This window comes from Panthera leo, chromosome B1 (assembly GCF_018350215.1).
Source record: "Panthera leo isolate Ple1 chromosome B1, P.leo_Ple1_pat1.1, whole genome shotgun sequence".
Taxonomy (NCBI): domain Eukaryota; kingdom Metazoa; phylum Chordata; class Mammalia; order Carnivora; family Felidae; genus Panthera; species Panthera leo.
In genome coordinates, this window is record NC_056682.1 from 193,374,803 (window position 1) to 193,398,751 (window position 23,949).

The 23,949-nt window shown below is 46.6% G+C and overlaps 1 protein-coding gene across 4 annotated transcripts in view; it reads right to left on the reverse strand.

The window, feature by feature from the left end:
- The window catches only part of CC2D2A (coiled-coil and C2 domain containing 2A), a 163,652-nt gene that overhangs the window by 133,625 nt on the left and 6,078 nt on the right, over positions 1-23,949 (reverse strand). For 2 of the 4 annotated variants that reach the window (XM_042936859.1, XM_042936858.1), the window contains 3 exons: positions 10,210-10,268; positions 8,063-8,146; positions 6,102-6,225 (listed from right to left, as the gene is read on the reverse strand). In XM_042936859.1, the coding sequence (XP_042792793.1) occupies positions 6,102-6,225; positions 8,063-8,146; positions 10,210-10,268 (267 nt within the window). Of the gene's footprint in view, positions 1-6,101; positions 6,226-7,589; positions 7,641-8,062; positions 8,147-10,209; positions 10,269-15,607; positions 15,778-23,949 lie in introns of those variants that run through there. The other 2 variants (XM_042936860.1, XM_042936861.1) reach the window with 2 other exon arrangements.

Genomic DNA, 23,949 nt, shown 5'->3' on the forward strand with positions numbered 1-23,949 from the left:
CCGAAGCGCAGAGCCTGCTTGGGATTCTCTCTGTCCTCCCTCTGCGCCCCTACTTAAAATAAAAAAATAAACTTTAAAAAATTAGGCGCAGAGGTTCAGTTTTGCAAGATGAAATAGTTCCAGGGATCTGTTGCACAGCTATGTGAATACAGTTAGCTCTACTGAAGTGTGCATTTAAAAATGATTAAGATGGTGGGGTGCCTGGGTGGTTCAGTCCGCTGAACGTCAGACTTCGTCTCAGGTCATGATCTCGTGGTTCATGGGTTCGAGCCCTGCGTGGGGCTCTGTGCTGACTGCTCAGAGCCTGGAGCCTGCTTCAGATTCTGTGTCTCCCTCTCTTTCTGCCCCTCCCCTGCTCCCGCTCCTTCTCTCAAAAAAAAAATGAATAAACATTAAAAAAATGGTTAAGATGGCACATTTTGTGTTATGTGTATTTTTGCCACAATTAAACACACACACACACACACACACACACACACACACACACACACACACATATAGATATCTCAAAGGCAAAAAAAAAACACAAAACAAAACAAGAAAAAGGATCATTTAAGGATCCTTAAAGGATCCTTAAATGTGGCAAAATCTTGTTAATTCTTGAATATGGTGCTGGGCATATGAGGTTCACTGGATTATTATTATTATTATTTTTAAGTAAGCTGTACATCCAACGTGGGGCTCAGACTCAACCCTGAGATCTGGAGTCACATGCTCCTCTGAACCAGCCAGGCCCCCTATTTCACTGAATGTTATTTAATTCTGTGCACATTTGAATTTTCCTAATGAAAAATACAGGCCCCCAAGGGTATTATTTTTGGGATCTTAAAGATGTGGTGCTTGCCTTGGTGATATTTGATTTACCTTGAGAATATCAAAAAGCTATTTTGATAACCAGACGCATAAAGCCCGAATAGATGGGCTAAAGGGTTGTGAGCAGAGGGAATACATTTGTACTTCGTGCTTTGCTGGGAAAAAATCATAAAAGGGGTCGAGGAAGAAATGTGCCTGGGTGATAAACACTCCTGTCTCCAAAGAGCAGTCGGCCTACCCGGTCTCACTGTAGAGCCGAGAGCACCCCGTCCCTGTGCCTCCAGCCTCGCCCAGCAAGGACGACGGGGTGGCGGGGAAGGTGCTCTCTTACCATCAGGCCTCTGTAGTTTTACTCTCATGTCCTTAATCAGCTAGTTCTCCCACAAGCCGACAACACCTGAGAGGGTAGGACCCTGTCTGAGGTGCTCGTTCTTACGCGGCTGGGCACAGTTGTTCCATAAATGTCACCGGGCCCCAACCCTGCCCCAGGTATCGCTCTGGGCACTGGGGTTGGGTTCAGTCGTGAATGAAGAAGACGAAGTCCTGCTCTCAGGGGCAGTTTGCAAACAGTTGCTTGGAACATGCTGGGGGCGGGTGCGTGCTCTAGGGGAAAACAGAACCCTGGGAAGGACAGAATAGGTGATGAGGTGAGAAAGTGCTATTTTTTTTTCAATTTTTAATGTTTTATTTATTTTTTGAGGCGAGGAGGGATAGAGAGAGAGGGAGACACAGAATCTGAAGCAGGCTCCAGGCTTTGAGCTGTCAGCACAGAGCCCAACGCAGGGCTTGAACCCATAAACCGTGAGATCATGACCTGAGCTGAAGTCGGATGCTTAACTGACTGAGCCACCCAGGTGCCCCAGAAAGTGCTCTTTTTAAAAAAAAATTTTTAAAAGTTTTATCTATCTGTCTGTCTATCTATCTATCTATCTATCTATCTATCATCTATCTATTTAGAGAAAGACAGAGACAGCTCGAGCAGGAGAGTGGCAGGGAGAGAGGGAGAGAGGGAGAGAGAGAGAATCCCAAGCAGGCTCCACGATGCCAGCTCAGAGCCAGACGTGGGGCTCGAACCCATGAACTGTGAGATCATGACCTGAGCCGATACCAACAGTCGGATACTCAACCGTCTGAGCCCCCCGGGGCCTCAGGAAAGTGGTCTTTTAGACAGATGGTCAGCAAAGGCCTGTCCTGCCCCCGAGCCTCCCCTGACCTCCAGACCCCTACATCCACCTCCATCCACCTGGACATCCGGCAAACTCTGTCTTTTCCTCATTTTACCCCAAACCCATTCTTTCTGCCATCTTCCTCTCTCTGTAAATGGCAACTGCATTTTCCCACTTGCTCAAGTTAAAAAGCTGACATCGTCCTTCCTGCTTTCAAAACTCCTGTTCAGTCCAGCCATAAACCCCAATGTCTCTACCCTCCAGATGCCCCAAGTCCCACTTTGTTTCCACCTCTTCCACTGCTTGGTCCCAGTACCCCCCCCACTGCCCACTTGGATGTTGTCTTTGCTTCTTTGCTCTTCACCTGGTTCTCTGTTCTGTTCTTGCACCTTCCAGACTCAATTCCTTAGTACAGCAGCCTGCACCCTTAAGTCTGAGCACACCCTCCCCTGGCCCTCATTTCACTCAGACTGAAAGTGTAGGGGCCCCGAGGCACCTCCCTTCTCCTCTCATTCCCCATTTGTCCTCCCTGCTCACTCTGTCAGCCACTCTGGCCTCCTTGCTGGTCCTAAAACATACCGAACACACTCTTGCATTGAGAGCACTTTTCTCAGGGGTCTCCCATTTGCTCCAGGCTCAAAGATGGTCTTGCTGGAGAGGCCTTCCCATGATGATAAAATAGCAACCCTCCCTCTCATCCCTGAGGCGTCCCATCCAGCTTATTCTTTATCTTTGTAGCATCCCCACCCCTGGCCATACTGCATATCCATCATGTCTCTTTCATTTTCTCCTTTTCCCTTTCACCCCCAACTGGAATATAAACTCTGGGGAGGTATTAAGGCATTCTCTTCTTGTTCCCATTTTGCAAATAAAGAAACTGAAGTTTAGGGAGATGGAGGAAATTGCCCAAGAAGGTAGGAAAGGGACAGGTAGAGAGACTGGTACCCACACCTGTCTGACCCCAAAGACCATGGGCTTTCTGTTTGTTTAAAGTTTATTTAGTTATTTTGAGAAAGAGAACAAGCAGAGGAGGAGCAGAGAGAGAGGGAGAGAGACAGAATCCTAAGGAGGCTCCACGTTGTCAGAGGGGCTCGAACTCACGAACTATAAGATCCTGACATGAGCTGAAACCAAGAGACAGACGCTTAACCGACTGAGCCACCCGGGCGCCCCCAAGACCATGGTCTTTATGGTGACAACTCTCCTGCCTTTCTGCCACAAGCTTATTGAAGACATGGTTGGGGAGCTTTCCTCGGGTGGGCACCAGAGCCTGGGAGTGCTCAGGTGGTCACGAGGCTTTCAGGGGTCAGTAAGCAGTCACCCAGGTGGGGAGATGGGAGAAAAGGAGAAGCAACTGGAAGGGGCCAGAGTGCATAGGGTCTTGGAACCCAGAACAAAGAAAGAGTGTGGATTTTATGCGATGCTTATCACAGATTTCTGAGTGGGATAGTGATATACAGAAGGTTTTTTTTTTTTTTTAAATGTGTATTTATTTTGAGGGAGAGAGGGAAAGAGGGAGAGAGAGAGAGTGAGCAGAGGAAGGGCAGAGAGAGAAGGAGAGAGAGAGAATCCTAAGCAGGCTCTGCACTGTCAGCATAGAGCCCGACACGGGGCTTGAACCCACGAACCCTAGCACTGTGAGATCATGACCTGAGCCAGAATCAGGAGTTGGACACTTAACCAACTGAGCCTCCCAGGCAGCCCCTAGGGCCATACTTCTAACAAATGGCAAAGGTGTGCAACTTCCCAGGCACGGCTGCCTCCACCTTGCTCAGGACACACCGTTTTCTGCCCACATTTGTGGGTTTCCAAGCCATCTGTCTGGAATCCTCTTTCAGCAGTGCTACCTCAAGACTCCCACACACCCTTCAGCCTGAGCTCCTCCATTGCTCTGTCTCAGCCTAGACCCCTTGCCGTGTTTCTCAGAGGTCTTCATCTTCCCCTGTCCCTCATCTGTCTTTCGCCCTACTGTGCATTGGCATCATGGATGAAATCCATTCGGCTCTCTTGACCACATGGCTAGCTTTCTGCTGGTCTTGACCTCTCATTTCTGACTGATGCCTGGCCCCACAGGCTTCTTATCCACCAGGTGCCCCCACCTCGGTCCTAGGGGTGTTTTCTTTGCCCCTTGGCCCACCAGTGCTGCGAAATTAGCAATAGTTGTAGCTCTATCCAGGGACATCCAGCTACCCGCTAGCCACGACCTCGTTGAAGCAGGCGGATCCTAGCTTTCTATTGTTCTGTTGTTCTCCTCTTATCCAAATCAGAAATCATGGGTTTTGTTTATATTTCACTTTGGACCAATGCAAACTCCCAGTCTTTTCTCGCCTTGTAAAAAACCCCTTCGTCACTGTGTGTTTATCTATGTAATATACTAGTGCCCACTATTTGAATATTTATAACAGTACATACTATTTCAAATACTTCTACACCCTTTTTTGATTTCATCCTCACATCACTCCCATGGTGATCATAAATAGTATTTTCCTCATTTTAGGAATAAGGAAAGAATTGACTTTTTGGTTAGAGTCTTATTATTGGCCAACCCCTCTGACACTTTTTCCCTTGATTTAAAAATAACTATTTAAGGGGGACTTGAGTGGCTCAGTCGGTTATGCTTCTGACTCTTGATTTTGGTCAGGTCATGACCTCACAGTTCAGGGGACTGAGCCCATGTCAGGCTCTGCCATGACAGCCCCAAGCCTGCTTGGGATTCTCTCTCTCCCTGTCTCTCTGCCCCCCTCCCACTTGACCGTGTGTGTTCTCTTTCTCTCTTTCTCTCCCCAAATAAATACATAATCTTAAAAAAATAACTATTTAAATATTCAATAGTTGTGCTATGGACTGAATTGTGTCTCCACACACTTCGTATGTTGAAGCCCTAACGCCCACTGTGACTATTTGGGGAGAGGGCCTCTGAGGAGGTAATAAAAGTTAGACGAAGTCACACAGTGGGACCCTGATATGATAGGATTGATGTCCTTACAAGCAGGGACACCCGAGTGAGCACACAGGGAGATGGCAGCCACCTATAAGGCAGGCAGAGAGGTCTCACTGGAAACCTACTGCTCTGTCACCTTGATCTTCAACTTCCAGGTTCCAGAATTATGAGAACATGGATGTCTCTTGTTTGAACCGCCCGGTCTATGGTATTTTGTTATGGCAGCCAGAGCTAAGACAAGTTGTAATCTTTCATAAAGAATACTTTTGAGCAGTCAGATAAAGAAGTAACTATATGGGGTAAAGTTTGGTTCTGTTTTACTAATTTGTAACAGTCCTATGATATCATCATTCTTCGATGGGAACCACATTTTTCTTAAGGTTGGACTTGGGATGAGCTTGCTTCCAAAGCCTTCTGGTTTCCAATAGTTACTTTATGCCCCAGCCCTGCTGTAGGGAAACGGGGTGACAATTGTGTAATGATTGCTTAACAACTGAAAAGTGTAACACACCTTTTTCTCTTGTCTAATCCACTTTTCATGAAAAGCAACAAGTAAAGGGTGATCCTTTTAACTACAACGAGCGGATAACTAATGATTGTCCATGATAGTGGAGGTTCTTGGAAGGGGGAATTCAAGCCACACTTTCTGGATTTGGATGGCTTCCTAACCATCTCACCCTACCTTGAATTTCTACGAATTTGATCACCTGTACTATTTTTTAAAAATGTTTCTTTATTGATTTTGAGAGAGAGAGAAAGAAAGAGAGAAAATGCAGGGGACAGGTAGAGAGAGGGAGAGAGAGAATCCCAAGCAGCTTCCCTGCTATCAGCACAGAGCCCGAAGCGGGGCTCGATCTCATGAACCACAAGCGAGATCATGACCTGAGCCGAAATCAAGAGCCGGCGCTTAACCGACTGAGCCACCGAGGTGCCCTCACCTGTGCCATTTTTATTTCAAGTAACACTTCCAAACATATATGCTTAGAGAAGTACGTCCTGAAACTATGTGTCCTGTCTCCTAGACAGATGCTAACCTAGAAGAGTACCCACTGAGTTGGGGTGCAGTGGGGGAGGGGTGGTAGCCATGTATGAAAAACATTACCCATTAAAAATCCCATATTGCTCTGTGCTGATTACAATAGGCAATAAACACTGGCTGAGCTGAACCGGGGGACACTTACTCCGGGGGCCTCGACGGGTGGTCATGCTCAGGGGGCGAGTGTCAGAATCTTCCTGCAGGGGCTCCGGCTGGTTGCCTAGGTGGGGATTTTCAGACACCATTTCCTCGGGGCCAGCGGCGGGCAGCTGTGGGCAGAGGGGCAGAGGTTGTTACCCCTAGGGCTTGGGTTGACACAGATCTCATCTGGGGATGAGGTGGGTCACTCAGTGAGGGGACAGGCTTTAGTACTATTCATATCTAGATAACCGTGGTGCTGTCACCTGTCAGAAAAGGGGTGCCAACCTTGAGTTCGTCTAAAAGGGTTCTTGTTAAATTACTGAGGCATCCCCAAATAAAATAAATACTTCCACTATTTCTATGAATAATGTGCAGACCTTTGCAGAAATTGGGTGGAAAGGGGAAGCAGGAAAGCCGCGGCCAAAACTATGTGATCCCAACTCCAGATCTTTTGGAAACAGCTGCCAAAGCGTCCCCGGGGGAATTCAGGGCAAAGGACAGCATGTGGCTCCTTCCCCAGGCTGTCGGAGGAGAGGCCGGTGAGCAGAGATGACAGTGGAGGCCAAGGCTGAGCGATGGCCTTTGGGGCCAGACAAAGGCTTGCCTCTGAGCTCAGATGAACTGAGGGACTCGGGGCAAGTTATTTAACTTCCTAGCTTCCTTCCTTCTTCATCTGTAGAACAAGGGAGTTGAAGACAGCCGGTGCACCGAGATGCTACTTTGTATCGGCCACGGTGCAAAGCACGGGGCATTGTGATTCAAATAAATGGCCTGGGGTGGACCCCAGGCACCAACTGGAAAAAAAAAACAAAAAACTCCCAGATTCATTCTGAGGTGCCGCTGGGGTTAAGCAACAGTACTCTGGATTTCTTCCAACGCCCCCCAAACCTCTCCTGCTCCGAGGTCTGCAGTCTGGGCTCCTGCACGGGTTACATCCAGGAGCCGGTGCCTAGGAGGGCAGTGCCAGGTACCATGCTCCCCCCTCCCCGTCCCTGCCTCTCTCTCCTGTGCCTGTGGCCCAGTAGCTAAGGATGTGCACCCGTCCGGCGGTACTCTGGGTCGCCTGCCCTGGCTGCAGAGCCTCTGGGGGACCCTGCAGGAAGGGTTCAAAGCTCCCTGAGTGGCCAGAGAGACTGGCCACGTGGCTGGCCACCCCCCTCCTCCCCCGGCTGCTCCACCCGAGCTGCGCAAGCAGAGGCCGCCCCTCGGCCCAGCTGGCCCCACCGGAGCGCGGTGGGGCACAGAGAGGGGGCTTGTCCCCCGACTGCGGCTACCTCGGTGCCTTCCCCGCGTCCACACCTCCTCACGTCCCAGCCACCCTCTCCAGGCAGCCCCATCACGTGGGTGCTGGCTCAAAATGGCGCTCCCTTCCTTCCCTCCCCTGCTGGCATCTCGATGCTTCCAAGCAAGTTGCCCCTCCAAAGAGATCTTCCCTGCCTCCCCTCCTCAGAGGACAGGGGCTCCTGGCCGGTGGGGGGGGGGCGTTATTTACCTTGAGAAGGCTGGCCTTGCAGGGGGATGCTCTCAGCCGAGGAGGGTCACTTCTGAGGAGAGCTGGGGGGGGGGGGGGGGCGGGCGCTCTGGTTTAGACCGAAGCTGAGCTCGGGCTTGGAATTGGAGAAAGGGGGAGCGCCCCATGATTAGTAATCCTGCACTGCCATCTATCGCCGGCCTCAGTTCATGGCCTTTGAGGACAACAGTAAAAAGCCTCCGTCCCTCTTTTCTGGGCTTCTCTCAGGAGATGGGAGAAACCTCGGAGGGAAAATGCCCGGGGTACTGACCACAGCGTCCCTGTGAGGGTCACCCTTAAGGCCCCACACAGGTCCCACACCCTGCACCTTCCCCCTGCACCCTTGTCTTTTCCAGGGTGCCCCGGGGAGGATGTGTGGTCCCCTGAGGGTGCCCACACCTTGTCAATTGGCAGGCCGATGCACAGGCAGACACAGGGCCCCCAGCACCACATACCCGTTTCTTCCTTTTCTGTCTTGCCATCTTTGAGGTCTTCTTCTGGCTTCCCACACCTGTATCCTCATCATTTTCATCGAACTCCTTTGTAAAAATGTAAATGGAAGAGTTGTCACTGAGTCTGTGTGTAAGTTGGGGAATGGCGGTAAGAGAGGAAGAGGGGTGCATTTTACATATTAAAATTAAAATCACCATCCTGCCCCCACCCCTGAAGTTGAGTATGGGCGAAGGGACAGTTGACATGGTCTAAGCAGCTACCAGCCTTTACTCTTCTCAAAGCAGACATGGTCTTGAAAAGTTGTATCCAAATGGAAACATGAGATGATCTTGGAGCCTCCATCGTTCACCCCTACGACATCCGCCGTGCTTCTGGCCCTGGGGACACACAGATCCTTGCTGCCCTCAAAACTCACAATCTAATGAAGGCCAAAAACAAGGGACCCTGCCAGGACAGCTGGTCTGGCCAGACAGAGGACCCCAGCACAGGATGACATGGGAATCAAACCAGGGGTTTCAAGGGCCGGGTTCCTCTGCCCCCAGCCTCAGTCTCAGGTACAGAATAATAAGGATATATGTTAAATCGTCACGAAGTCTCAATTCAAAGACAAAGTTCGTGGGTTTTCTTGAAAACAGAAATTCTTTCACAGTGCAAACTTTTTCTTTTTCTTTTTCCTCATGACGCTTTCTAAAGTTTTAGCGAGAAGATGTTAGAGCTGACTGCTCTGAAGTGTTCAAGCTGCAAACTTCTCTGGTCCTAGACCTCTGCAAACTGGGGCACCACCTCTGGGCGTAGAAGAATTGCAAGGTAAACCTGGAACTTCTCCCTGTTACACCGAGTTCATTAGAAAGGTGTTCAAAGTGAAATTGGGATTTTTTTTTTTAATACTGAAGGAAACTTGGAACACAAAGGGTGGATTTTAATGATAAGATTTAAGATTTCAAAGAAATGTCAAGCAGGTTGCTGAGTCAGCCTCCAACTGCACATCCTGCCCTTGGCCGTGGAGGTTAGAGAAGATGAGAACTTTGGTTGGTGGAGGGAACCCACGTCCTGACCGGCCAATGGGCATAGCTTGGGCTTGTCTTTTGTCCAAGGGACCTGAGATCTCTGATTCATCCTCTGGGTGAAAGCCCCATCCTCACTGGGCCTCCTGATTCAGGGTCCCCAGGTAGGGAGTATACTTAGCTTAGGGGTTCACCAACTTAGATTATAAAATGTTGCTAACATTGAGGTGTGCAAGTGTGGTCCTTAGTTCATGTCTAAGTTCTCACTGGCTAGAATGGATTTGTGAGGAAATCTAGGCCTTTTTAATTGCTTTGTTTTAGTTTATTTTGCTTTCCAATAATGTTTTGATTCTCTATCAGTGGAAAACTGTCCAGTAGGACCTCAAATCAGATAGAATGGAAACTCCCTGAGGGCACAGGGTTTTTGTTTTGCTGCGGTATCCCCAGGGACCAGCGACACAATAAATATTCGTGGCGTGAATAAGAGGATGTAGATTTATGTGGTTTGAAGGTACTTGATATCTTGCTTAAAGTTAACCTGTGTGGTTGTAGCTGGGTAATGTGGTTCCTTTAGGCTTTAGAAAACAGCGTGTCTTCTCTGTTTCGGCCTCTATGGTCTCAAGTCAGCCGGCCCTGCAGACAGGAGAGAAGCTGGGGTTGAGAGACTTTCTCCTCCGTGCTGAGGTCTGCGGTCTCCAAGTAGGAGACGGGCTCCCTTCTCTGGTGTAGATAGTGTTTAATGATGGTTTGTACACGATGAGTTAGAAATGGCAGGACTCCACGAGACAGGATTTTACTGGTGGTTATAATCTACAACTGGTTCCTTCAGCCTGAAGTTTTCTACAAATCAATGTGCTGCCGCAGAGCTGACTCAGTAGCAGGTGGTCACTCCGAACAGCTGTGTGTCACGAAATGGTGACCGGGCAGCTTCAGAGCATTCGTGTAGAGGTGAGCCCCTGGAATGTCTGCAGGGACGCGTTTCTTACGCCATCAGGCCCCGTCTCCACCGCGTGCCTGACATAGCACCCTCTGCATTCAGTAGGCGTGCAATAAAGGCCTGTTGCTGGCCTAACTTCCTCCCTCACAAAGACGTGTGCAATGCACACACAGCCACACCTTCAGGGGACATCTAAGCAACTGCTTACCTCTGTGATTATTTTCACTTTTTCTTCCTTGGGATTCATTTTGGCTGCAGTGTCTGCTCCTGGACAGGGAATCAAAACAAAACAAAACAAAGAAGTCAGGCCTTTGAAAATCAGTGAAACATCGTTCTTACTACCGATGTCTATGAGGCTGACCTCCGTGTTAGAGCAGACGGTCCATTCCCAAGGAATATGTGCTTGCAGACCCAGATTGGTGGAAATGAGCCCCAGAGGAAAAGGAAGGATGCCAGACCCTTCTGGCCCCGTGGGCCTGGCAATGAACCCAGCAATGAACCTGGTGCCACTGGGCAGCAGGTGGGAGTGAGGAAATTCTGCCCTTGGAGTCAGAGGAGTCCAGTTCATAGCCTCTCCTCTCCCTTCAAACCTCCACCTTCCCACCCCCTCCTCACTCTCTCCCCTTGGCCTTGGTTCTCATTTCACTGAACAGAGAGATGAAGGGGGCGGGGGGGGGGGGGGGGGGGGGGGGGTCCATCCCCTGCCCCTCCCCCACCCGCGGAGTCAGGTTACATCTTCTGCCTCCACTTGTACCCTGCCTGCCTCTGCTCCCATCTAGGCTGGGACCTCAGCCTGTGCACTAGGCCCCAGCACATTCCTCCTCCACGACCTTGGGCTGAAAATTCCCCTTTCCCCTGGATAATCACTTCTTCCTGCTCTATTGGCTCATTTCCTTCCATGAACAAAGTGCTGTGATTGGCCCCTTCTTTAAAAGGGCTGTCTCTGGACTCCACTTCTCTTTCTAGCTAGTGTTCAATTTTTCAACCTTCTACAGGAAAGTTCCTCACACCTTCTCTTCCTGGATAGGTTTGCTGGGCCCAGCAGCCCCTGAACCTGCTCCTGTCAGGGTCCCAGTGACTCTGCGTCACCACATCGAATGATCATTCTTCAGTGCTCATCTTATTTGACTCTCAGTGGGTCAGTAATGAAAGTGACCCATCACCTGATTTTTCCTGAAACGGTCTCTTCACTTGGCTTCTGGGATATGTTCTTTCTTGGTTTATCATTTCTACCCCCTCTCAGACTCCTAAGCTGGTCTGTCTCTATCTTCTTAATCACCACACGGTGGGGTCTGCGTTACCCGTACCCATCCCATCGGTGGTCTTACCCCGTCGCTTGGCTTTAAATGCCATCCGTCTACTGGTGCCCCCAGACTTGCACTCGGGGACTGCACACCTCCCCAGAGCTCCAGACTCAAATATCCAGGTGCTTGATGGATACCTTCACTTGGCTTAACATGCCCCAGATGAAGCTCCTTGTCATCACCCCCTGATCTGCTTGTCCTGCAACCTTCCTTGTGGCAATAAACATAACTCATTTGTCTGAGGCCAGAAACCTCAGACATACGCCATATCGTGTCATTCCTGACTCTGCTCTGACTTTCGCATGACACACGACGTGCAATCCATGGAAATCCTGCCGGCTTTGCCTTCAGATTATATGGAGAATCCAACCTCCTCTATCCACCTCCACTGTTATCACCCGGTCAGGCACCATTGTCTCTCGCATGGCTTCTTGCAAGACCCTCCTAACTTCTCTGCTTCTCACCTTGCTCACCCACAGGTTGTTCTTTACACTGAAGAGAGTGAATTGTTTAAAATTCAAGTGCAGTCATGTCATTTCTGCACTCAAAATCCAATGACTTCTTTTTCCCAACAGAGTAAAATCCAAAACCCTTTCCATTGCTTACAAGGCGCTCCATGATCTGCACTTAAATCCTCTGGTCGCAGGGCCTTTGCACTTGCTGTTCCCTCTGCCGGGACCTCTCTTGCCCAAGATAACGGCAAGGCTCTCTGTTTCTTTTAATTCCTTGAAGGCCCTACAGAGACCCTTCAGAGAAGTCTTCCCAGAACACTCATAATACAATGGTAATCTGCTTCCCTCACCTTCCTGGAATTCTCTAACTATCTCATGATGATTTCTTTTTTCCATAGTACTTGTCACCAGCCGACATATATACTTATTTGCTATTGTCTGCCCATCCCTGTTAGAATATAAGCTATAAGAGGGCAGGGACATTTGCTCATTGTTTACCTCCAGAGCCTAGGAGACATTCAAAAATGTGTTTTAAATGAATGACTAAATCATTACTTATTGGCTGTGTCTTCCATGTCCCCATTCTGGAGCCCTTTAAATCTTCATTGTCCTCTCTGGGCTGCTGAGAAGATCAAAGGAGAGAGGGCGTGGGGAGAAACACCAGGGCTGACAAGTTGTAAGCCCTTCCTAATATCCTGGAATCTGAATCTCAGCTAGGCCTTGTCATTTAAGCAGCTCATCTGAGGTGTTCAAGGTTGCAGTGACCCTGATGGGGAATTAGCATATTAAAGGGAAACAAAGCATCTGGAAATCTGTTGTCTCCTCTCCAGACCTCCTCACAGGCTACCAGAAATGGAGGAAGGAAACTGATGTCAGCAGTTCAGAAAATAAAAGGACGAGGAGGTGATCTAGAAGGAATGAGGGGCAGAGGATAAGAATGAAATGCCCAAGGACACGAAAACTCTCTAGTAAACAACCCCGGTAATTATGAGCTGGGAAAAAAAAAAGAACTGATGTATTTTAGGAAAGAAAGATTCTTCCTCAATAAGTAAAAAAAAAAAAAGTCATATATGAAGTAAATAGAAGTAAGAATGAAAAATGTAACAGAGTTGATTTTTTTCTCCTCATTCTTTCCTGATCATTACCTTTGAATGAGTTTCTAAGGAAATCAAATGACATCAAAATTTATTTTTTCATGAGCACGGTTCCTAAGAGAAGATAAATCAATACTGTTCGACTTTAATATGTAGCTTGTCATCACCAAATGCATTGAGCACTTGTTAATATATTCCTATTGGCAACATCCAAATAGGAGCCATGATTTACCGCAGACTTATTTTGTGCTATGTCTAGATGCAAGGTACCACCAGACCTTACAACAAGACTTCTAGTTCAGTTCCTCGTGCCTCAATTCACCTCTGAGGGACCAAGGTTTCCTCTGAGGTTAACCTCCGGCAGGATACACGATTTGTCCAAGGTTATAGTTATTAAATGTCACATTCAGAATTTGACCCCAAGACTTGGTGATTCCACAGTCTTCCCCATGCCCCTCTACTCTCTGTCTCGCCATTGATCCCTGTTTTGTGATCATATCAGGAACCAATCTATGCTAGTTCAGTCTTCTGGAAATATGTACAATTGAAAGCTGTGGAGTATTGCCCCAGTGAGAAAGGGCTGTGGCTACTTGAGGTCAATGATGTATTTAACTTCGTGCAGAAAACCAAAGACAGTTTTCTAGGAAGGTACTGCTGAGACCTTTGTCCAAACAAATGGACTGTCTCTGAGGGTGCTGAGTGCATCAGAGCCCTACCCAGAGGACCCTGTGACAAGTTCTACAGGATGTAGGCAAAAGGATGAAGGTGTGTTATAAGAGATGCACTGCATCTGACCTTGGGCTGCTTAAAAAAAATTAACACAATGTGAGTGTCCTATTCCAAAACAGTGCAAACACGGGTGTATAGAAATAGTGAGACCTTTGTGAAAAATTAAATGAACCTGGGTCCCAATTCTAGCTCTACTTCTCAGCTGTGTGATCTTGGGCAAATGCCTTCGCCTCTCTGAGATACATTTCTTCGCCTGTAAATTTGCAAAATTCCTACCTCCAAGATTATCGTATAAGGGCTAAATGATAGACTGTATGGTAAAATGCCTAGCATGGACCAGGCTCTTGATATTGGTATGGTTTTATTTATTTATTTATTTATTAAAAAAATTTTTTTTTAATGTTTATTTATTTTTGAGACAGAGAGAGACAGAGCATGAACAGGGGAGGGTCAGAGAGAGGGAGACACAGAATCCAAAACAGGCTCCAGGCTCTAAGCTGTCAGCACAGAGCCCAACGCCGGGCTCGAACTCATGGACCGCGAGATCGTGACCTGAGCCGAAGTCGGCCGCTTAACCGACTGAGCCACCCAGGCGCCCCTATATCGGTACGGTTTTTAAGAAAAGGTGATGTTAGAGAAGGAAAGTAGAAAAAGGAGTGGGGATGGAAAAAGAGCTTAGGGGACAGAAGGGGAATCACAAGAAAGACCTGAGGTGACATTCAAGTCCCCCATTACCATTTGTGGTTCCCACCTTCAACCTCCTGGCTCCAAAACCCAAGGTCCCCTCTTTCCCTTCCCCCAGCTGGGCCCAGGGGAGTTTCCTTTCTGTTTCCATTTGTGGTGCTTCTGAAGCCCTCCCCTGCCCTCACGCCCATGGGTATTTCCTCCCTGCGTATGGTGCTTAGCTTTTTCTGCCCTACCCTATTAGGGTTGGAGACTGGACCCCTGGCAGGTGCCACACACACTGCTTCTAAATTCATTATCTGAGTCTACAAAGCATTCCAGCCACAGCTTCCCTTTGTCTGAGGTTGGTGACAGATAGCTTTATGGAATCATTCAATCGGCTCGATGTAGCACATGTCACCCTGGCAGAGTGCATATAAATGCCACACTGAGCTGCGCTCTGTGGTATATGCCCAGTGCGTTCACGTGATGAACTAAGTGATCCCAGGCCCTTTCTGGGAGTCATCTGTTGTGTTTCAAGCACGCTCGACACTTTTATCAATATCTTACGGTACTTAGCTCCTTGTACTGCTAGCCTCCGTTTATAGGGCTGTCTTCTGCACAGACTCTGTGCTTCTGAGCTGGTCTAATGCATTTCTGGTTGCTCTGAACTTCAGCCCGTTGCTTGGCACCTTGTTCATGCTCGATAAACGTGTGAGCGAATGACTCTACACGAGCTCTAAGAGACAGATTTCATTCTGGAGCCGAATTTATTTGCAGAAGAGGTTATATGAAAATCCAATAACAGGCGTGCACTTCCCACGAGACCTTGTTAGCTTTCCATAGCGCCTCTTTGCAATGGAGGCAAACTGTAAGTGTAAATACCAGCCCGCAGATTTTCTTGTGGTCTCTTGGAGCAGTGATCCTCATCCCTTTGTCTGTAATGACTCTTCCTCTGCCTAATGCCAAGAAAAACGAAGCCTGAAATGAGTGGCACTTTGCCCCTTGGACCAATGTGAACTGAGACACTCAGAGACGCAATCCGCAGCAAATGTTTCTGGGAGACAGGAATGCGACAGGATGGCAGGAAAGTCCCAAGATGGAAGCCGAGCAACCCTGTGGGAGGGATTCCACCCAGCGGCCCTGAGAGCCAGACATCAGACAGCCGCTCAAATCAAAGCAGCCCAACTGACGCTCTATGATTTCAATTCCAGAAAGTAAAACGTAAATCTTAGTGGTGAGAACCCCTACACTCACAATTCATGAAATCGGCTAAGGGGGGACTGAGGGGTTGAGCTCCAAGCCGGGGTCACGAGGGCAGGACGCCCTTGCTGCAGCCCTGCTCCCCGGAAAGAACTGGTTACCTTAAGCAACTTTACAAAGCGCTTTGCAGATTCCGCTTCCTGGGATGAAAGGAAAGTGGGGAGAGACGGAGTCTTGCTGTCGAATCTTCTGAAAGAGTCCAAAGGGAAAGGCTGAACGTTGGGGCGGACCCAGGGCTGCTCCCTGGGAGGCTGAAGCTCTGGGAGCAAAAACACCCGCTTAGCAACACGTTCCTAAGGGAGGTCACTCCGGCTTTTTTTTTTTTTTTTTCTTTTAAAGTGACAGGTGACTTCCAGTAGTGGAGCATGCTGGGGGAACAGAGGAGCCCAGCACAGACAGGAACCAGCTGGGGGCAGCTGATCAGAAGTCAGGTGGGGGGGCTTTAGGAAGCGCGCCCTCCCTTATGTCATCAGGGTCACTGGGCATTTCTGGCAAGAGACAGGCGATGCTCAGATGCGGGAGGTTTAGAATCACGAAAGGTCAGCATGAGTGGGCGGTGCACCTGACTTATTTGCAGCCAAGGTTCTGGGCGGTGCTGCTGGGCAGCGGTGAATGTTTTCCAGTTAAATGTGGAGGCTGGATGTCCAGGATTAATCTTTGCGTATTTTCGGAATCCCACTGAGATTGCTCAAAGAGGATATAAATGGTATTGGCTTAAAAAAAAGCAAAGGTCATGGGAGAAGTGGCAAAGCACATGGAAGAGAAATGGAATGGATAGACCAAGAAAAGCCACACTCCAACCTTTCTGGTGTGTGTGTGTGTGTGTATAAATGTATCCATCTGTGTACCCTGTGTGTGTGTGTGTGTGTGTGTGTGTGTGTCTTTGCATGTGTATCTGTGTGTGGGGGGAGGAGAAATGAGCCCATCCATTCTACAGAATTCCAGAGAGGGTCAGGACTAGGTTCAGGAGGGTGGGGGTTGAATCCTGTCCCTACAAAAGAAGGTATGTTGGAGCCCTAGCTCCCAGGGCCTCTGAATGTGACCTTATTTGGAGAGAGGTCCTTACAGACGCAATCAATTTAAAAAGAGGTCATTAGGGTGGGCCCTAATCCAATATGACTGTGTCCTTATAAAAAGGGGATATTTGGGGACAGAGACAGACATGCACACGGGAAAGATGATGTGAAGACCCAGGGAGAGCAACATCTACAAGCTAAGGGAGGACTGCAGCCCCCAGAAGCTGGGAGAGAGGACCGGAACAGACTCTCCCTCACAGCCCTCAGAAGAAACAGATCCTGCCAATACCTGATTTCCTTTATATTTTATATTATATTATTTTGTTTATTTTTTAACATTTACTTATTTATTTATTTTTGTTGATTTACTTCTTTGAGAGAGAGAGAGAGCAAACATGAGTGGGGGGAGTGCAGAGTGAGGGACAGAGAGAATTCCAAGCAGGCACCACACTGTCAGGGTGCTGAGGGTGCCATGGGGCTCGATGTTATGAATCGTGAGATCACAACCTGAGCCAAAACCAAGAGTCAGATGCTCAGCCAAGTGAGCCACCCGGACACCCCTGTTTATTTTGTAACACCTGATTTCTTACCTCTAGTCTCCACAATAGTGAGACAATGCATTTCTCACCGTGTATGTGGTACTTTGTTACGGCCTCCCCTGCAAACGAATCTAGTCAGATACCAAGGCAAGTGGGGCTGAAAATTCACAAAGATGTGAACAGCTATGCATAGAGGAGTTAGATCCTCAGGACCCTCCCTTACTCCTGGCAGCCTGGAAATATGCTCATCCTCCTTACTCCCCCTTTTCTGTTCCCCCTCCCCCACCCCCCCCCACCTCCAAAGGGGATTGGAAGCTACTCCTCAAGGGAAGTTGAGCCAGAGACACTCTGGCCACAAGTTCCCAGGTACAGCAGAAGGTGGGTGCGTCTCAGGGCTGAAAACTGGGCAGGAAATGGAGAGGAGGCAAGGTCCTTTCCTTCTCACAGAACTGAAGTAACCTTTGGCTCTCCTTGTGTCACCTCCAGCAGCACCAATCTAGAAAACATGGAAAATTATTTTCTGGTCACAAAGAACAGACCCCAGATACTGACATTTCTGGATCCTCCAGTGAAAAACTAGCATATTGCCCTTGCAAAAAAGCATTATGGAGAAAATGAGGGGATCTCAGGTTAAGAAATAACACACTTGTAGTCATAGAAAGAGAGAACCGAGAAAATGAGAAGATAGAGCTAACAAAGAAATAATATAAGAAAAAGTCTCAGAGGTGAAAGAGTAAATCTTTAGGTTAAAATATACTATTTAGTATCTAATAATGACACAAGGAGACAACAAAACTCCTCATTTTGTGCTTCAGTTGTGGTGGGAAAAATATTCTTCAGAGAATTCATAACTATTGGCTTGCACTATACCGTTTGATTTATTTGTGCTATCTATATTGTTTAGGAGTCTCCTAGGTGAAAAATTTTAAAAGAATTTTTTAAGTTGATTTATTTGTTTAGAGAGAGACAGAGACAGCATGAGTCAGGGAGAGACAGAAAGAGAGGGAGAAGAGAAAGAACCCCAAGTAGGCTCTGTACCGTGAGCACAGAACCTGATATGGGGCTCAAACTGATGACACTGCAAGAGCATGACCTGAGCTGAAACCGAGAGTTGGACGCTTAATCTACTGAGCCACCTAGGCACCCCCTAAGCCACAAATTTTAAAAGGTAATCTCAAGCTACTGTATCCCATGGGGTGCTGGGCAAAGGCAGATACAGAACTTTCCTGGAGGATTATATCTTCAAGTACTTAGTTCAGGAAAGCTGTGGATAAACCTTGTTGAAGATGAGCTCACAATCCGAAGTTAGCCAACACAACAGGAAATAATCACAAGTCTGAAGACAATCAGAGGGCACAATTAGATATGCAAGAGCTTCTGATCATACAATAATCAGATGGAGAATATTAAAAAAGCAATGATCATAGAAGAATTTATAGGGATGCTTTGAAATTATGAAAGAAGAGTGAGATACTATCAAACAGATGAGGCAAATGTGAAAAAGAATCAGCTAGAGCTTTTAGAAATGATTGATAAAGTCATGATTTTTTAATTTCGTTTTACGTATTTATTATTTATTTTAATTAAAACATTTTTTTAATGCTTATTTATAATTGAAAGACAGAGAGAGTCAGAACGTGAGCAAGGGAGGGGCAGAGGGAGAGGGAGACACAGAATCTGAAACAGTCTCCAGGCTCTGAGCTGTCAGCACAGAGCCCAACGCAGGACTCAAACTCACAAACCGCGAGATCATGACCTGAGCTGAAGTCGGAGGCTTAACCGACTGGGCCACCCAGGCGCCCCAATTTTAATTTTTTTAATGTTTATTTATTTGTGAGAGAGAGACAGAGCATGAGCAGGGGAGGAACAGAGAGAGAGAGGGAGACACAGAATCTGAAGCAGGCTCCAGGCTCTGGGCTGTCAGCAGAGAGCCAGATGTGGGGCTCAAACTCACAAACAGTGAGATCATGACCTGAGCTGAAGTCGGACGCTCAACCAACTGAGCCACCCAGGTGCCCCTCATTTTATTTATTTATTTTTAATATTATTTTTTAATGTTTATTTTTGAGAGACAGAGAGAGACAGAGAGTGCAAGCAGGGGAGGTTCAGAGAGAGAGGGAGACACAATCCGAAGCAGGCTCCAGGCTGTGAGCTGTCAGCACAGAGCTGGATGGGCTCGAACTCACGAACTGTGAGATCATGACCTGGGCCGAAGTTGGACACCACCTGAGCCATCCAGGTGCCCTGAAAGTCATGATTTTTTTTTTTTTTAAAGCAAAGGATGGGTCAAACTAACTGTGACAGAGCTGGAAAGAGAATTAATGGTGTAAAAGAGAGATTTAGAAAATTAAAATGTGGCATGCGAGATGGAAATTAAGAGAGTAGTTGGGAGACACGGAGGGGCACTGAAGAGGCCCCCGTGTCCCGCAAGCCCCGGGGGAAAGCAGGGAGGACAGAGGTAAGTGCTGGATCTGAAAAGAGGGATCTTGGTCAATTTCTTTAACTTTTCTAGGTTTCAGTTTCCTCCTCTGTAAAATGAGGTTAATGATAGTAACCGCTCCGGAGGGTTGTTATGAGGCTTTAATAAGTTACTATTTGTCAAATCTTGGCATATAGTAAATTCTGTACATCTTACTAAACACACAGAAAAAATGTGAATGTTGTTTTAATTAGCTCAGGCTGACCGTTTTCACAAAACACCATAGACTGGATGACTGACACAACAGAGAGTTATTTTCTCAGTCTATAATCTGGGAAACCCAAGACCAAAGTGCCAGTGGATTAATTTCTGGTGAGAGCTCTCTTCCTGGCTTGTAGATGGGCACCTTGTATCTGTATCTTCACATGGCTTTTCCTTGGTGCATTCAGATTGAGAGGGAGATAACTCTTCCTCTTCTTGTAAGACCACTGATCCTACCAGATTAGGACCCCATCTTTATGACCTCATTTAACCCCAGTGACCTCCTCAAATCCCTATCTCCAAATACTGTCGCATCAAGGATTAGGGCACCAACATGTGAGATCTGGGGGCAGACACAGTTCAGTCCATGTTTATTGTACGAGATGTTTATTGTACGAGATCATCTATTTGAAGTGATCAACTATGATAAGAGATAGGATCTGTTCACCACCCCTGAGCCAATTTACCTTCTGATTGTGACTTCTCTGATATTTTAATATTTGACTAAACTAAACCAGTGCATAAGAATTATATATGTCAGGATGTGCTGAAATTATTAAAAAGCATAATTCAAAAACATCATTTTTTACAAAGTTTCTTATAGAAGCAAAATAAATGAATATAGCAGATTTGTTTTAAATCAAAATGCAAAAATCTCTTTTAGGTAAAGTGTTCTGAGCTAGCTAGAGTTTTTAATCAAGAACAAATGTTGAATCACATATCATAAGCTTTTATTCCTGCAACTTTTGAGGTAATCAAATATGATTTTTCTTCTTTCCTTTTTTTGATGTGAATTACATTAACAGGCTTCTTTTTTCTGAAGAAAAATTTTTTAATGTTTATTTCTGAGGGAGCAAGAGGGAGAGAGCGAACAAGCAGGGGAGGGGCAGAGAGAGAGGAGGACACAGAATCTGAAGCAGGCTGCAGGCTCTGAGCTGTCAGCCCAGAACCCAACATGGGGCTCGAACTTATGAGCTGTGAGCTCATGACCGGAGCCAAAGTTGGATGCCCAACCGACTAAGCCACTTAGGCACCCCTCATTAACAGGCTTTTTAATGCCAAGTTTTTCTTGCATTTCTGGGATACGCAAAACTGGGCCAAGATAATTAAAAAATTAATTCTTGGATTTAGTTACCGCTTATTTGGGTCTTATTTTTGCCTTTGTGTTGAAAAATTAATTCTTGGATTTAGTTACCACTATTTGGATTTTATTTTTGCCTTTGGGCTCATCAGTGAAATTGTACTTCTGTTTTTCCTTTCTTGTATTGTCCTTGCTTTAATTTAGATAAAGGGATATATGAATCTCTGTGTCCCTCTCTCTCTCTCTCTCTCTCCCTCTGCCTCTCTGTCTCTGTCTCTGTTTCTCTCTCTCTCTCTCTCTCTCTGTCACACACACACACACACACACACGCACACATGCACACATGATCTGTTGTAAACTTGTCTCTAAAACTGTTTGGATCTGATGAGATTTTTTTGTTGTTGTGTTAAAATACATACAACATCAAATTTGTGGTTCTAACCATTTTCCCCAGTTTTATTCAGATATATTTCACATATGACATTGTATTAGTTTTAGATGTGCAACATAATAATTCGATACTGTATATATTGCAAAATGATCACAATAAATCTAGTTGCCATCCATCACCTCACATAGTTACAATTCCCCCACATCCCCCCACCCCGCAATGAGAATTTTTTTTTTGAGAGAGAGAGAGCATGAGAGAGAACAGGGGAAGGGCAGAAGGAGAGAGAGAGAATCCTAAGCAGGTTCCACACTCAGGGCAGAGCCCATGCTGGGCTCGATCCCACGACCCTGGGCTCATGACCTGAGCCGAAATCAAGAGTCCAATGCTCAACCAACTGAGCCACCCAAGAGCCTCCTCTTGCAATGAGAACTTTTACGATCTACTCTCTTCGTAACTTTCAAATACATATTTTAGTGTACAATTAATATAGTACATATAGTAATATGTACAATTAATATAGTACAATTAGTGTATTATATTCACAGCATAGTGCAACCGTCCAGTCACCGTTATCTGTTTCCAAAATATTTTCACCACCCCAAAATAGAAACTCTGTAACCATTAAACAATAACTCTGTATTTCTCCCTCTCGAGACCTAACCCAGCCCCTGGTAATGTATAATCTCCACTCTCTGTCTTGATAAATTTGCCTAGTCTAGTTATTTCATATGAATGGAATCATACAACAATTGTCCTTTTGTGTTTGGCTCACTTCACTTAGCATAAGGATTTCGAGGTTTATTCATGTCATAGCATGTGCCAGCACATGGTTTCTTTTTCAAGCTGAATTAATATTCCTTTGCAGAGCTACTCGCGGTTAACTTCTGCATTCATCTGCTGATGGGCACTTGAGTTGTTTCCATCTTTCCGTGAGAGTGCATAATGTTGCAACGAACAGTCACATACAAGTGTCTGCTGCTTTCAATTCTTTTAGGTAGATTCCTAGGAGTGGAATTGTTGGGTAATTCTAGGTTTACCTTTTTAAGGGACTGCCACTGTTTTCCGCAGTGGCTGAGCCATTTTGCATTCCACCACTCATGTGCAAGGGTTCTAATTTCTGCACATCCTTGCCAACACTTGTCATCTTCCACGTTTTTGATTGACAGTCATTCCAGTAGGTATGAAGTGGCATCATACTGTGGTTTTAATTTGCATTTCCCTATGAGTAGTGATGTTGAGCTCTGTAATCCATCGGGTTTGTTGGCTAATCATGGATCTTCTTTGGAGAATAACGTTATTTGTGGAGGGTAGGGGGTGGTTGTAGCTCAGTTTGTGACTGCTGATTCTACTTCTTTGTTGCTTATAAGCCTATTCAAGCTTTAAATTTCTTCTTCTTTCAGTTTTAGAATTGTATACTTTTAGGAAATTGTTCTTTTCTTTTTTTAATTTTTTTTAACGTTTTATTTATTTTTGAGAGAGACAGAGACAGAGTGCAACCGGGGGAGGGGTAGAGAGAGGAAGTCACAGAATCTGAAGCAGGCTTCAGGCTCCAAGCTTTCAGCACAGAGCCCGATGCGGGGCTCTAACTCACGAACCGTGAGATCATGACCTGAGCCGAAGTCGGACGCTTAACCGAGGGAACCACCCAGGCGCCCCGCTTTTCTTTGTTTTTAAATTGATTAGCATAAGGATTTTCAAAATATTCCTTATTATTTTTAAGCTGTGACTTATCTGTAGTTGTATCTTTTTAAAAATTATTTTGAATAATAAAAACCCCATGCTCTATGTTGGTATGCCCTTGTGGTTGTTTAAAAAATTTTTTTTAATGTTTATTTTTGAGAGAGAGAGAGGGGCACAGAGCACGAGTGGGGGAGGGGCAGAGAGAAAGGGAGACACAGAATCCAAAGTAGTCTCCAGGCTCTGAGCTGTCAGCACAGAGCCTGACTCAGCGTTCAAACCCATGAACTGTGAGATCACCACCTGAGCTGAAGTTGGACGCTTAACCGACTGAGTCACCCAGGCACCTCTTCCTGGTTGTTTTAAAACAACACTTCCAAGGGGTGCCTGGGTGGCTCAGTCAGTTAAGCATCCAACTTAAGCTCAGGTCATGATCTCGAAGTTCGTGAGTTCAAGCCCCTTGTAGGGCTCTGTGCTGACAGCTCGGAGCCTGGAGCCTGCTTCGGATTCTGTGTCTCCCTCTCTCTCTGCCCCTCCCACCTCATGCTCTGTCTCTGTGTCAGAAAAACGAATAAACCTTAAAAAAAAAATAAAACAAAACCTTCAAATTCTTTGACATTCTTCCCATTGAGAGATGAAGTTTATTTTCCTTTCCTTTGTATCTGAGCGGACTTATAACCTCATTGAGGTGATACTGACTTGCTGGCTGATTCCTGAGGCTGAGTCACAGAAACAATGAGGTTTCTATGTTGCTTGCTAGACCTTTCATGCTTCTGGCCTTGAGCTGCCATATAAGTTTGACTACCCTGAAGCCACCACAGTGTGAGGGAGCCAGGCCACATGGAAAGGTACACACTCTATTTGGAAGTTTTAGTCTTTGCATCAGCCTGGCCAAGGCCCCAGACATGTGTGTCACAAGCCTTTGGATGTTTCCAACCCCTAGACATCAAGTCACCTCTAGGGTTCGGCTTTTTTTCAGTGGAGGCAGCAGATTAGAGATCAATGAATCAATCACCTGTGCTCTGTTCAAAGTGCTGACCTTCAGAATCCACGTGCATA